At 38.8% G+C, this 14,131-nt stretch overlaps 1 protein-coding gene and 1 non-coding gene across 2 annotated transcripts; one reads left to right on the top strand and one right to left on the bottom strand.

Moving 5' to 3' along the window:
• Nucleotides 1-353: 353 nt before the first annotated feature.
• Nucleotides 354-427, bottom strand: Trnan-guu (transfer RNA asparagine (anticodon GUU)). The gene has a single exon. It is a non-coding gene; the product is annotated as a tRNA-Asn (tRNA).
• Nucleotides 428-2,066: 1,639 nt separating this feature from the next.
• Nucleotides 2,067-12,982, top strand: LOC139716759 (male-specific lethal 1-like 1). Its single transcript, XM_071628293.1, has 7 exons — nucleotides 2,067-2,592; nucleotides 4,905-5,029; nucleotides 5,646-5,992; nucleotides 8,531-8,586; nucleotides 9,426-9,615; nucleotides 11,492-11,564; nucleotides 12,864-12,982. Exons 1-7 carry the CDS (start codon nucleotides 2,083-2,085, stop codon nucleotides 12,949-12,951), a joined length of 1,389 nt encoding a protein of 462 aa, XP_071484394.1. The 5' UTR covers nucleotides 2,067-2,082; the 3' UTR covers nucleotides 12,952-12,982.
• Nucleotides 12,983-14,131: the final 1,149 nt, after the last annotated feature.

Consider the following 14,131-nt stretch of genomic DNA (forward strand, 5'->3'; position numbering starts at 1 on the left):
GAAATAATAAATGTAAATAGTAATAATGATGGAAATAATGATAATGATAATATCAATAATAGCAATGAAATTATAAGGATGATGATAATAACAACTTACAAAAGCTGGAGTTCCCTCCTCAAAAATTAGATTAAAAAAGAGAAAAAGAGAAAAAGGAATGGGCTTTAACACCTCCCCCCTGCCCCCCCCCCCCCACCCCGGGGGGGGGGAGATTGTACATTGACTCTTGAACTTTTGAGTCTTCTGCTAAGAACAAGCTTCACCTATTAGAAAATTTAAAAAAAATAAATAAATGAAGAAGAAAAAGAGAGAAAAAAAAACCCAAAATAACAACAAAAGAAAAAAGGATGTTACGCTCCTGGGTGGGCTTGAACCACCAACCTTTCGGTTAACAGCCGAACGCGCTAACCGATTGCGCCACAGAAGCTGGATGACAGTTTGTGACATATATAATATATATACTGTAGGTTTGTAATTCATCTTGTTCTGCTGTCTTTGTGAAAGACAGTTATTACGCTAGTATGATATTGTATGGATAATTCATATTTGATACGAATTAAGGGAAGATCTACCGTATTTCGCAGTAGATGCTCGCAGAAATTGGAACGAACACAGTCATACACAAAACTCAACATGGAGCAGCTTCTGGCTGCTAGATCCTGTTTGGCGTTCACTGCAACATGCTATGCCGCACGCCCACCAGAATTCTGTGCGCACGCCATGCGATGCGTTGCGCTCTATATCTTTGCCATTACAAACTGTTCTAGTATTGCATCGGCAGAGATCAGTGGCTGCGTGCGCTGTATGGCTGCTGCGTGCGTGAGGTCCCTTGTGTGTCATATAAGCGCGGCCAGCCCAGCCGGATAGCGTGTTTTTTTTAGACGGCACAGATTGGGGAAACTAAAAATCTATCGGGGACCTTATCCCTCATCCTAATCCTAACCCTAACCATCAAACCCTAACCCTAACCCTAACCCTAACCCTAACCCTAACCATAACCAAAAACCCTAACCCAACGTTTTCCCATAGGTTTAACACGCGCCATGCCCCAATCTGTGCCGTCTTTAACTGAGTACTTGAGTAACAAACGCGCGCGGCATAAGGTAGTATGTTATCGCTAAAGAGGTTATTGCACCGATCATCATACTAGTATTACACAAATGTGGACAATACAATAAGTACAACAAGCAGGCTTTTCGTATAACGTCTCATTCGGCATTGATATTAATGATTTGGTGGAGTAGAAGGGGGTTCTTCATTTGGTAGGCCTATACCATCATTCTTCGATCAATTTTTCTACATCTTATAATTTAATTAGGCTATATAGGGCTCATCCATCCCTGTATGTCAGCTGTACAACTTTGCATTTCGTTTGACCGGGCTCTTGAGGGGGGGGGGGGGGGGGGGGGGCTATCTTTTTCTCTACCCTATAAATACCCTATCCCTGTCACATTGACACACATGATACCCTCGCAACTTCAACACTTGCCAACAGAAAAAAAAAAGAAGAAATCAAATGTGTTTGAAGGTTAAAAAATCGGCACCATTGCTATCGGCAAGACGCAACCTTTATTAAAGTCGATAAAGAGAGAGAGAGAGAGGCTGGGGGATTGCTATGGAACATAATGAATGAATATAGTTCCTTTCCAACTGTTAAGCTACTTGTTTCTCATCCTATATATGGAAACCTAGATGATTTAAGATTTATGTTCAGCAACTGGATGAGGGTTTGTCGTACTGTGTGGTGTTTCTAGAGGATGCAATTTGTGTTTTGATTGTGCAAACCATAATATAGCTAGTTTTAACTGAATGTGATCCATTTCACCATTTACTATTTCTACTAATTCATTTTCGCTGAGGTTGATACACAAAACTAGTGGTAATTCTTCACGGTGTCTTTAGTACTACAGTATATAACCAAAGATCGAGCTGTGTTGATAGGGTATGAATGAAGCAAATCATGCGTATTCCGTGTTGAGAGCCTGGGTACATTTTTTTTTAAAGTAACGCCTGTAACGACGACTAGTTATATATTAACGATGGACTGCGTGTTTGCGAATGGAGTGCTGAAATTTTGTTCAAATGTCGTCGTACATTCGCAACGTGTTTCTTGACTTTGCAGCCGCTCTCTCCCCAATGGCTCCGGGGAACATGAAGTCTGATATCATTGGATTACAGCAGCGTTCGAAGCTCAACGGGAAATCCTTTGCAACTCGTAAATTGTACGTGAAAAACAACGACGGTCCGCCATTAGAGCCTGTCTCGTTGGCTAACAAAATGGAGCAGCCGCAGCGTGGAAGAGATACGCTGCTAAACAACGCGCCCGACAGTGACCCGTCTGTTGTTATGAATGCTACGGCCATGAGCGACGTTTCAAACGTCGCACAATCGGACCACACAAAGGAAATGCTCATTGAAGGCGATGGAAGATGCGTCGTTCCTGAAAACATCGGATCCCTGAATAAAGTGAACGGAGAAATATCACATCTGAAAGTTCTGTCTATGCTTCATCTTGATGTTATAGAACAGCAACAGCGACAAATTCAGAACAGTGAAAGAGAAGTGCAGAGACTACGTGCTGAAAATGAGACGGTGAGCTGCTGGCTGTTTAGTAGTGTTACTGTTACCATTGCGAATTGCAAACACTCTTTCCCCCTGAGAAAGCATTGTAATCTAATGACGTAATGAAACATGAAACAGTACTCAACGGTACTGTATGATGAAACACATCGTTTTCAGTAACCTGACATACACATTTCACGCTTTCCTGCATTTTACTTTCACCTTGAAGTTTTATTGTGGTATGGAACACTCCTGAGTCCTGTTTTCAGGTGTGATTGTCAGCCAACCACAACTGACACAAGCTAAACGTGTAAAAGTGATCAAGAAACCCTAATATACAATAGTGACAAATGTTGAAGCCAACTGGCGATCTAAGTATTGTAATGACTCTCAATACCGGCCTTATCCTACTCACTAAAAGTATGATATGAAGAAATGCCATTTTATTTTTAGAATGAAAGAAGACATGGGTATCATGGGTATGTGACTGCGACCTCGACCGCTTGCCCTCGACTCGTGTCTTGCACACCTGAGATTGAGAGTCTACTATGGTCATGAACTTTTGAATTGAGAGCAAACGCAGCAAATTTAATGAAAAATGAGTTCAATGATCATGAGGAATGTGTATGCGTGTGAATGTCCAGTCATCAGGGAGGGAGGTAGTCTCTTCCAATAACCTTTCACAACCAAGCTAAGGGGGTCTGGCCCTGGCCTGGTTTGTTTACTCAATTACAGTGTATCCCAATGTCCATGTCGCAGAAGCCTACCAATATTATCATTTCATCCCATGAGAAACAGATATGCAATGTGAGACTACAAATTGTAGTATGTAGTTGCACTGAAAATGAATGAACAGAAATGTTTAGGGTTTTCATGCCATTCCTGTGTTGACTTGACCCTATTGCTTTCCCCATTTCAAGCAAGAGATGTTGCCTTTTTTTCCATCGCAAAGATATAGCATTTTACAGGTTCACTGCACTGAGTTGTACCTTCTGGGCATGGCACAGCATGCATGATAATAATAATTTTCACCACATGATGCTGTGGATGGAACTATTGTGCTGCCCTCTAGGGTCTGTATCGATTTAGAGGAACAATTTCATTCAGGGCGCTGGCTAGAAGTCTACAGTATCAGGATGATAGACTTATGTGCCAGGATTTTCTTTGCAATTTTAGAAAATTCACAACACGTCATGTACTGCAGCTGTCCTGTTCTACCTTCTCTATTGTATGTTTGCGGGGATATTTGAATCTTTCATTACATGTGATCAAGTGAATGTGATCAGATAATAGTTCCATACTTCTGATCAATGACTGAACACTCATCTACTGTATTTAATACTTTGCTGAACCTGCATGGACCATGCTACATTGTAGTTGAGCATCATGACATTTTCACCTGATACAAACTTGCAAATGTACAGTACATCTTGTAACTAAGGTACACATAATACAACGTACTATACATACAAACAGGTACAATTGAATTATCAGTACCGTGCATGTCAATACTCCACAGATTCTGATATAACTTAGCACAGAAGGAAGTGCATAGTGTATTGTTTTGAACAATGTTTTTGTCATTCTGAGCATTACATTGTATGTGTAGGATTTGTGGTTGTGTGTAGTTTGCTTAAGATTCTTAGTGCAGTGATGCCAATTAATTGTTTCTTTTTGCAGTACACAATTGTATATAACATTTATGTGATATCATATGCTATTTTTTTTTTGCCAAAAACACAGGCTTCATGGAAATTCATTTTTGTACAAATTGTATTACTATGCAAGCCTACTGCAACAACAACTCCATACAAGGTAAAAAAAAAGAACATACATGTACTGCTCGTTCCCCCCCCCCCCCCCAAAAAAAGAGAGAAATAAATAAAGACATACGCTGTATACATGTAATGTACAATGGAATACAGTTGTAGTATGTTTTTTTCAGCCCTGATAATACTGCATTACTGTTCACAATCAACGTTTGCATTTCTGTCGAGAGTTCACCAAGTCTGAGGTCTTTTTACTTGTGACAAAAATTCTGCTAGACTAAAAACTCAGACCCCCTTTGACCCCATCTTTTCCTCCACTTGCTCACTGTTAATGGTTAGTTGTTTTTTCAGTGCCTCAGTTTTGTGCTACAACTACACGTTTGAAATACAAGCATCCTCAGGCCCTCATACTGTACTTTTCCGTATGTACTGAAGTACAGTTCAGTTGGAAAATCAAGTTGCTACATGTGTCATTATACATTTATGCCCCAGTTGATATTAATAAGATTTAACAACACACCATTCAATTATATGATATCATATCTATTTATATCTACTTCTTTTTCTTTTCAGCTAAAATGTCGTCTGGAACGAATGAATCGGAGGACACACCTTGCTGAGAAGAGTGAGCAGAACAGCACAAACCAACGTGGGTCTGTCCGGCAGAGGAAACCAATTGACTCCCCGCTCCAGAAAAGGTAGGAATAGATACATCAGCAGCTTCTGAAATATTTCCATCAATACTTTGACAAAACTGGCAGTCAATGTGGAAGCACCTGGCTTTGCAGCTGACTTCAGTCCAAAATTGCCAAAAAAACAACAAAAAAAAAAAGCAAAGGAGGGAAATGTACAATGAGCTATGCTAATATACTATTGGAAAATTGGAAGAAGTATGGATTGGATATATTGCATTTTTTTTTAATCGAGTTCTATGTATGTATTTTTTTAAAATCTAAGATTGTGTTATCATGTATGCTTTTTAAATCATGCTTATGATAAAAGGGAAAATAACTTCACTTGATGTTCCGCTCCATCATGGTCTCTTTCAACCCTGCACACAGTTTTACAAGTGTATGTAAAGGTGTCAACAAGTGGTTTTACTATTAGTAGCAAATCTAAACTTAAAATCAAGATGGCTACCAAAATCAAGATCTGATGGCTACCTAGACACTGTTTGTGGCATGGTTACTCTCACAGTAAATCTTTATTTCAGAGCTGTTCGTTGTCACTACTTCATGACTGTCAAATCTAACTGTGTGAAGCTATTTACTGTATATTGTATGTTCTGTTGATATTGATAACATTTTTTTCCAGAAAGCGTAGATCCGATCAAGACTCGTTGGTAAACAGTCCCAGTCGTTCAGCAACGAAGGAGACTCCAGCAAAAAGTACTTCAGGGCTGAGAGAAAACAAGGACATTCTCAGTTCCAGTGGCACCTCACAGACCAACAGTGTTGAACTCAATAAACGGCAGCGGAGGTCTGAGAAGTTGTCCAAGAAAGACGAAAAGAAAGGAGCGAATCGACAAGACAGCAAAGAGTCCAAGGAGTCCAAAGAGGAAGAAAAATACCATCGCACAGATGTGATGTATCCGTGTCTGAGTGATCTCCGGGTCCACCAACCTGACCCAGACTTCCCTGATGAAGATACTGTGGTCATGGGTGAGTATGCGAAGGGCGCCCTCTCTTGGCTGATCACAATTTTTCTGTTGCAACCACTGATCTGTGTTGGAAATACATTTGTATAGTATGGATATTCTCATTGGCCAATTGCTTTGAAGCCACCATGCCACCATCTTTCGATACCACAGGCATTGCCCATACTTTTGTGTATTGAGCTCACAGTGTTGCATGATCTTGGGGAGTTTATGCAGGAAAGTACATGTGTATGCAAGTCCCCATAGTATAATATATAATCAAGGACCCTTGAAGTTATATTTGTTATGGTAGCAGCTAAGTGGTCAGTGTGAAGCCTGTGTAGGTTGGACCCCTGCAGTAGGCATGCCATCCCTGGAAAACAGTCCATACCAGGCATAAAACAAAATTGGTTGAATCCCTGACATGAGTTGGATCGATATGGTATTTAGATGTATGCTAATTAGCATACAATATAGTGTTATACATTATCAAATTTACATTGACTGACAGACTGACTGACAGCCTGTGAAAAACACAAATCACCAACTTTCAATGTTCAATTTTCAGACTGTGTTAATCCAGAAATGGCAGTGTGGAGTTTTGATTAACCTCAGCAATATTTGATTTTTAATTGTTATGAAATTTTCAAAGGAAGTAAAACATGAAGATGTTCACCCATAAATTAATTTGTCATTATCTTTTTAATATGTTTGTTATATAAGAGGTTGTTAAACATTTTAGTTGTGTGACCTTAAATTGCACTGACATCATTAGAGGTCATTAACCTCCCAATGTCATCTCAAGAAAATTAATAATATGAGTATCAAAAGTGACAAGAAGGAGAGGCTCTTTGTCACACCAAGAGTTTTTTTTAATGTTTCATGTGTATTGTATTCATTGGGATATCACACCTAAATCTGTTTGAGGTCTGATGACATGGACATTTTCAGAGACTCCAACCCCAAGCACCTTCTGATCTGGAGATTCTCCCGCCTGAAACCCCTAGCAAACGGGAGACTCCAACTTGATGTGTGCAAAGCGCGAAATTCCCAGGGTTCTAGATGCTCTCTGGTGCTATCTAAGGCTTATTTTTATGCCTCCGCCACGAAGTGGTGCCGGAGGCATTATGTTTTCGAGTTGTCCGTCCGTCCGTCCGTCCGTCCGTCCTTCCGTCCGTCCGTCCGTCCGTCCTTCCGTCCGTCCATAATAAATTTTGTGGACAGGGTAACTATCAAAACCTTTTAAGGTATCCTAATGAAACTTGGCATGTATGTGTATTAGGGAGTGAAGTTGTGCCTATCAACTTTTGGGTGCACATGGTCAAGGTCAAAGGTCAACAGGTCAAGGTCAAATACGTAAAATTTCACTATTTCCTCCATATCTATGCAATGCCTGAAGATATTTTCTTGAAACTTAGTGTATACATGTATTACCCAATTAAGATTCTCTGGTGAAAGTTTTAGGTCATGAGTTCAAAGGTCAAAGGTCAAAAGGTCAAGTTAGAATATCAAAACTTCGCTTTTTTTCTCCGTACCTTGGAAATTGTTCAAGGTATCTTCATGGAACATAGTATATAAACATGTACTGACTGGCAGTTATTATCTAGAGAATCTAGGGTTCATAGGGTCAAAGGTCAGGGGTCAAAGGTCAAGTGCAACACTTCAAATTGTTACTATTTCCCTCATATTTATGTAATGCCAGCAATTTTTTTTTTTTTACACTTGGTGTATGCATGTATAACCTAGATTATCTGGAAAGTTTCTTTTTCTCTTTTTTTTTTTTGGGGGGGGGGGTTGCCTCAAAGGTCAAAAGGTCAAAGATCAAGGGAAAGTGCTGAACTAACTTTTTCCTCCATATCTCAGAAGTGGCTCAAGTTATCTTGAAACTTACTACATATTTATGCATGTTCTGCCTGACAGTGATTATCCTATGAATTTTAGGGTCAAAGGCCAAAAGAAAATGGTAACAGTGTACTTTTCAATACAGAAATTACACTTTTTCTCCATACCTTGAAAATTACAGTATTCATACACTTATGAATGGGTCAAAGTCAAGTTAAAGTCCTTGAATCCCCAAATACATGCTCTCCTATTCATCTAATTAAACCTAGGTAAAGGAAGGTGAACATTCAACACATTTGTGACAAACATGTAATTTCAATATTTTGCCAATATTGTGAAAATGTAATTATGCATTGTCCACATGTACAGTTGTACTATAGACCTACTAGGAGAATCATGCATTATGGCGGAGGCATAGCAGTCGCCTTAGCGACATTTCTAGTTTCAACATACGATAGAAATAGTAAGAAATCCTTTCCAACGGGAGACAAAGAGCCAGGGTGGGAGAAATTAAATCTCAAACGGGAGAACTGGAGATTTTGCAAAAGTGGGTTTTCGGCGGGAGATCTCCCGTCCAAAACGGGAGATTTGGAGTCTCTGCATTTTAAACCTGTTGAGGATGAGCTGATTTTGCGATGACATGCATTTCCCATGGAAATCTGCTTGAGAATACTCAGGACTAGTTTATAATGGTTTAAATAAAATTGCATTCTCCTTTCAGTCCCTTCTTGGCGTGTGGTCACCAACCAAACAGGAAGCTGCTCCGATGGGTCAGAGGTAAGGCCTACATGTACCTTAGAATTATGTTATATCTATACCGGTCTATGTGATCACCCAGTTCAAAAACACAAAAAAAAGTAGACCAAAATGAGTGCCCACTTTTCTACATTGTGTAAAGAAATGAATTTCTCCCAAGAAATGTTTTTAACTTGTTGACTCTTTGTGAGAATTAAGGTAGCAAAGGATTGACTAGAGGATCATCAGAATACTTCTTATTTCTACTCATAGGAATGTTTCAGAACAGCTCAGGAATCTTTCATTGTCATGAAACAAACTAGAGGAGCACTCTGAGAGCGCAGACCTCCGCCAAGAAGCTCATTTCCATTGCTGATCTTATCTTGTTCTTCCAGAGAGATCAGTCATTTTCACCCATATGTATGCGTGCTGGAAGTCGCCCGATTTCCCAATATAGAAGCCTTTTGTTATGTCATCAACTTCCAGCTGCGCGGAAACTAGCAGAAACTAGAGCACATACTTTAGTGCGCGTATGAAAACATTAGAAATACGCAGCTTGAACTCCCAAGGTCATTGACCCTGTCTTCCAAGATATCGAAAATCATTCATAAAATCCATAAAAAGTCATGGATCACTACCAAAATTTAATCATCCGTTCCTTGTGTCATTCTCAACTTTTCCTGAAAGTTTCATCCAAATCCGTCCCCAACTTTTTGAGTTATTTTGCACATAGACAAACAAGCAAACCAACGGTAATAAAAACATAACCTCCTCCCTTGGCGGAGGTTGTAACTGGTATAGATGTTTGAGTGACAAATATTTGTCATGAATTTGTAAATGATGATGCCAGCTCCCTTCCCGAACTCTTCTTCCATCTCCAGGAGTGTGACGATGCGTCCTTCGAGCGACGGCACTGCAGGCTGGAGCAGGATGAGAGGAAGAGGAAGAGATGGGACATCCAACGGATACGGGAGCTGAGAGAGCATGAGAGACTCGTCAACAAGCAGAAGCAACGGGAGTACGCCCAGTGGGAACACATACTCACCACCTTCTACCCAGATGATAACGATGGTGGGTGGACACATAGACTTGTTTGAATTATAGTAATAATGACCCGCCTCCTGTCCATGTTCACTGAGAACAGGCAATTGTCATATATCAACGTTTTATTCAGGCTGTTAGTGACTAAAAGATAGAAAACATACAGGACTTGCTATTACTGTAAAACATGATATATTCGCGGCATGAAATTTTCGCGAATTGGAGCCGACAGCCTTTTTCGTGGCATGAAATTTTCGCGAATTGCTACTGGCATTCAATGCTTGTAGTGTAGACAAAAGCTTTCGCGTGCATTTTAATTTCATGAATTTTGGCGCTCGCGAAATTCGCGAAATTAAAGTGCACGCGAAAATTCCTCGTTTTACAGTACATGATATTTTAAAAGTGATTTCTATACTTGTGTGAAATAAGAAATAGTTAGGTTTCTAAAATTTACCCCCCCCCCAAAAAAAAAAAGAAAAAAAAAGAAAAAAAATGAATCTAGATAAACCAGCATGGAAGCACTTTGATCAAACTTTATCAGGAGAGGAATGCACTATTCTAGTAAAGAAAAAACAAGAACACAACAAACGAACCCTTATGTTATTGTTATGTGCTGTGATAACAGTATGTCATGCACTCTAAGTTCTATGGAGTGGTAACTCCCTCCATGAGGTAAAAACCTCCTTGTAGAGATTGTCCTCATCTCTTGATCAAAACTTGTCTACTGATATTTAATAACTTCATTGTCAGTAGGGAGCCGTGTATCAAACACTGTTGAAATATCCTTCAGGGAAATCCAAAACTACCCTAGGTGACAGGGCATTCATGTGACATGCTGCTCCCAAATTTTGGAATAATCTCCCTCCGTTTGTGATGCAAGCAGCTACAGTTAATGAGTTTGAAAAGACCAGGTTAAATACTCATCTTCTTAAAAATGTTACCACGCTTTCAATTATTTATGTCATGACTACTACTTTGTAATTCGTAGTAGAGTGTATTAAAGGGACTGTACAGTACTGGTTGAGGTGGGGATTCATGTTTTGAACATTCCTAAGTGAGATAATGAAAAGCCTCTTATAGAATATGAAAGAGCATGTAATTTTAAGAAGGATTCAACGTTTACTTGATGAAAATTGGTTTTCAAATGGCTGAGATATCCAAAAAAGTGCTGATAATAAAAGGCGACATGCCACAACTTTATTAGGATCTCTTTGCTTCACATTGTTTTTGGATATCTCAGCCATTTCAAAACCGATTTTCATCAAATAAACTTTTGATACCCCTTGGAACTGCATGCTCTCTGACATCTTATACAGTGGTTTCTGAATATCTTGCAAAACGTTAAAAGCTAAATCTTCACCTCGACCAGAACTGTACACGCCCTTTAATATTGTAGTATCTATGCAATGTGAATAAATGGCTATATTGTTATTGTTTTGTCGAAAGATATCCACCAGTGTCTTGTAAAGGTCACAGTATGCTCCCTCTTTCCTGCCTATGAGTCAAATGGATCTGAAGATTCATTAATCAGTGTTCCTTTGAATGAAAATAGTTGGTGCAGTGCTACTCTTGGATAATTTTTTTTTGTCAATGTTATGTTTGGTAATGTGATCATCTTTTTATGCGGACTCGATCCCATAGCCATTACATGTACAAATTTGTGTGTATGAAACCCCTCAGTATCCATCCAAGAGCTGCTGTTCATTAACAATGCCCCGAAGATATTTCACCATTTTGGTACACAATTCAGATGCTAATTGCTAGTCCCATTATTGGGATTGCTGTTAGATGTGACTAATTTAAGTCTGATATAGAGAAGTGGATTCTTGGATTACAAAGGATGTCTGTGACATTTTTTTTTAAACATTGACTGAAATGTGAAATTACTTTTATTTGACACTTACAGCGGAGTACATTGAGATGTGTGAAACCATTCCTGTCATCACGTTTGGAGTCCAAATACCATCTGTCAAACCAAGGTGAGTATTAGCACAGAGCAATATCTGCAGAACTGAAAGAAAACAAATGATAGGTTGAAATATCTTTGAATGTTGTTTTGTTTTGTTGAAAGAATTTGTAAAACTTTTTTTTTTTGCTTTTTTTTTTGGTTTGGTTTTTTTTGTTTTTTTTTTTGGGGGGGGGTTAATGTCTTCATCAATTTAGAATGTAAATACTGTACCAATAACTTACGATGTATGAAAGTCCCTTTTTCACAACACTTACTGTTGTGCTCAGACAGTTGTATTTGCTTTTATTCAACCAAATGCTTCTGCCGGTTCTATGTACATTTTTGATACTTTGACATTTTGCAGTGATGAAAGTGATGGTGTACTGTAAGTGCTGAATATTTGAAAGTTTGGATCAAAAGCAAATATTTATGGAGATACATCATTATGAGATTGTGCAAAGAGTAAATTTATCCCCGATATTATGAGTAACTAAGTTCCATAAGTTTGCCCAGCACACAAACAAAACTGCATGAATTTTTGTTTCTTGTACAGTGGTTTATATTTATTATATACAGTTGAACCTCTCGTATCCGGACAAGTCGGGACCGGGGCTCATCCGGATAAGGGATTTGGCCGGATACGGGAGACTCAATGCTTTATACATGTACATATACATACACATGTACTGATGTAGCCCATTGTAGTACCACATGTAGTAATGTGTATACTGCAACCTTTTCATTGTTACACTCAGTAACAGACCCCAAAATAGAGGTTCGTGTTTGCAAGAATGAAATCATTTTCTTTTATAAATTCTTGGGAAGATTTATCTAAATAATTATTAAGAAATGTATCAAGTATATGTAATTCATGTGTGTTTGTGTAGGAGTTCTCAAGGAGTTGGGAATCCCCCTTTCCTCCCGTAATTATTTAAAAAAAAATCACGGCGAGATTGCGTCCGTATAATAGAGAGATCCGGATAAAGGGAGGCCGGATAAGAGAGGTTCAACTGTATATATATATATTTTTTTTTTCTGTCATTTTATTGAGCTATAGTGTGTGTATGACAGCAAATTTTGGTGTTCCTTTTGCATTTTTCTGTTAGCTTGCTCTCAGGTAACTGTTTTCAAGTTTCAAAGTGTTTGTACTTCAGTCATTTTGAAAGTTGGCTTGAGACTTGATTCAATGTTATAAATCTTTTTAACATCAAAGTTAATCAGTGAAGTGTTTGTCATATGTTTTTGACATTCATAATCTGATTATTTTAATGTGGTATTAAGCCAGATCATTTTATTGATGTACAATTGTATCCTGATTTTTGCACTGCAGTGAGTTTGAGTTGCCGTGGTTTGACGCCAAGCAGCGAGAAAGAGACGAACAGAGACGGATGACAAGGAGAAGGGCGTGTCGCAGATAGCATCCCTCCTTAGCCACTCGTAGAAAGACTCTTAGTTAGGCTCACCCTCAGAGGGATTACCCAAGTCAGATAATCCTTCTAACGGGGTCATCATGCGAACGAAGAAAGTCAAAGTTGTCAGAGGGAGATTTGGAATCAGAGCGTTTGGCACACTCAAAGCATCGGGATTCCAGCTCTACAAATTTTGGGGAAATGTATCGTAAATTTCACTGTGATTTTTCATGCTAAGGTGTCCAGCTGTAACAAGCTGCCAAAATTCGGCCCCTCAGTTTAGCAAGTGATTTGTCCACCTCAGACGGGGTTGTCTACAAGATATAACAATTGACCTTTGACCCCAGTTTGTGTATGCAGGTGTACATCAGAGTACAATGTACAGGGAAGATTCAAAAGTACTTGATGATTGTGAACATGCACATTTTGTCATGTCGATACACAATCTAAATGTCAAGAAGAAAATATCTGCTACTTAAGTGGAATATTCTATATGTGGCTTAGCGGTTGACTGCCATGCTACTAAAGACAAAACCCCTGCATATTCTATAGCTTTAATATTTTTGAGGATGGACTTAACATTTCTTACATAAGATGTCCCTGCCATTGTCATCTTAGAATCTCTTTGCAAGCTAGACCCAATTGTAATCTGTTTCCCTTGTTTGATGTTTGACATTTATCATTATGACAGCAAAATAATTGACTTGCAATCACACTTTAGCCATCGTTGTCTACAGGAATGGTAGTCTCTTCTAATGTTGATGTTTAATGTGTGGATTTGTGTCCCATATCAAACTTGCTATTCATGTATCCAGTATTCTATTTCAACTTTCATGCCAAATAGTCATTCTCTTCTTCTGGAGTTGATATCACAATGTGAAATGTTTGTTCTGAAGTTTGCTGTAAGATAGTTGAAAAGTTGCTTAAAGAGGTCATAACTTTAACCGATGTGAGCTTTATTTCATTAAGCACATATAGTTCACCACGCAGTCTGAATGGGAAAATGATGCCAATTGGTGAACTCAGTAATTCAAGATCATTATGAACTGTGTAATACTGTCTATCCTATTGAGTGTCTAGCTAAGCACACAAAGTACCTGTCTCCTTCCAAAGGGAATGACCTATTGGCTTTTCACATTTGATATCTACATTTATGTTGAGCATGCCTTTCATATTAAAGAAAGGTTCA

Source organism: Diadema antillarum, unplaced genomic scaffold (genome assembly GCF_040938485.1).
Source record: "Diadema antillarum isolate AM-2024a unplaced genomic scaffold, OU_Dant_1.0 scf00000069, whole genome shotgun sequence".
Classification (NCBI taxonomy): Eukaryota; Metazoa; Echinodermata; class Echinoidea; order Diadematoida; family Diadematidae; genus Diadema; species Diadema antillarum.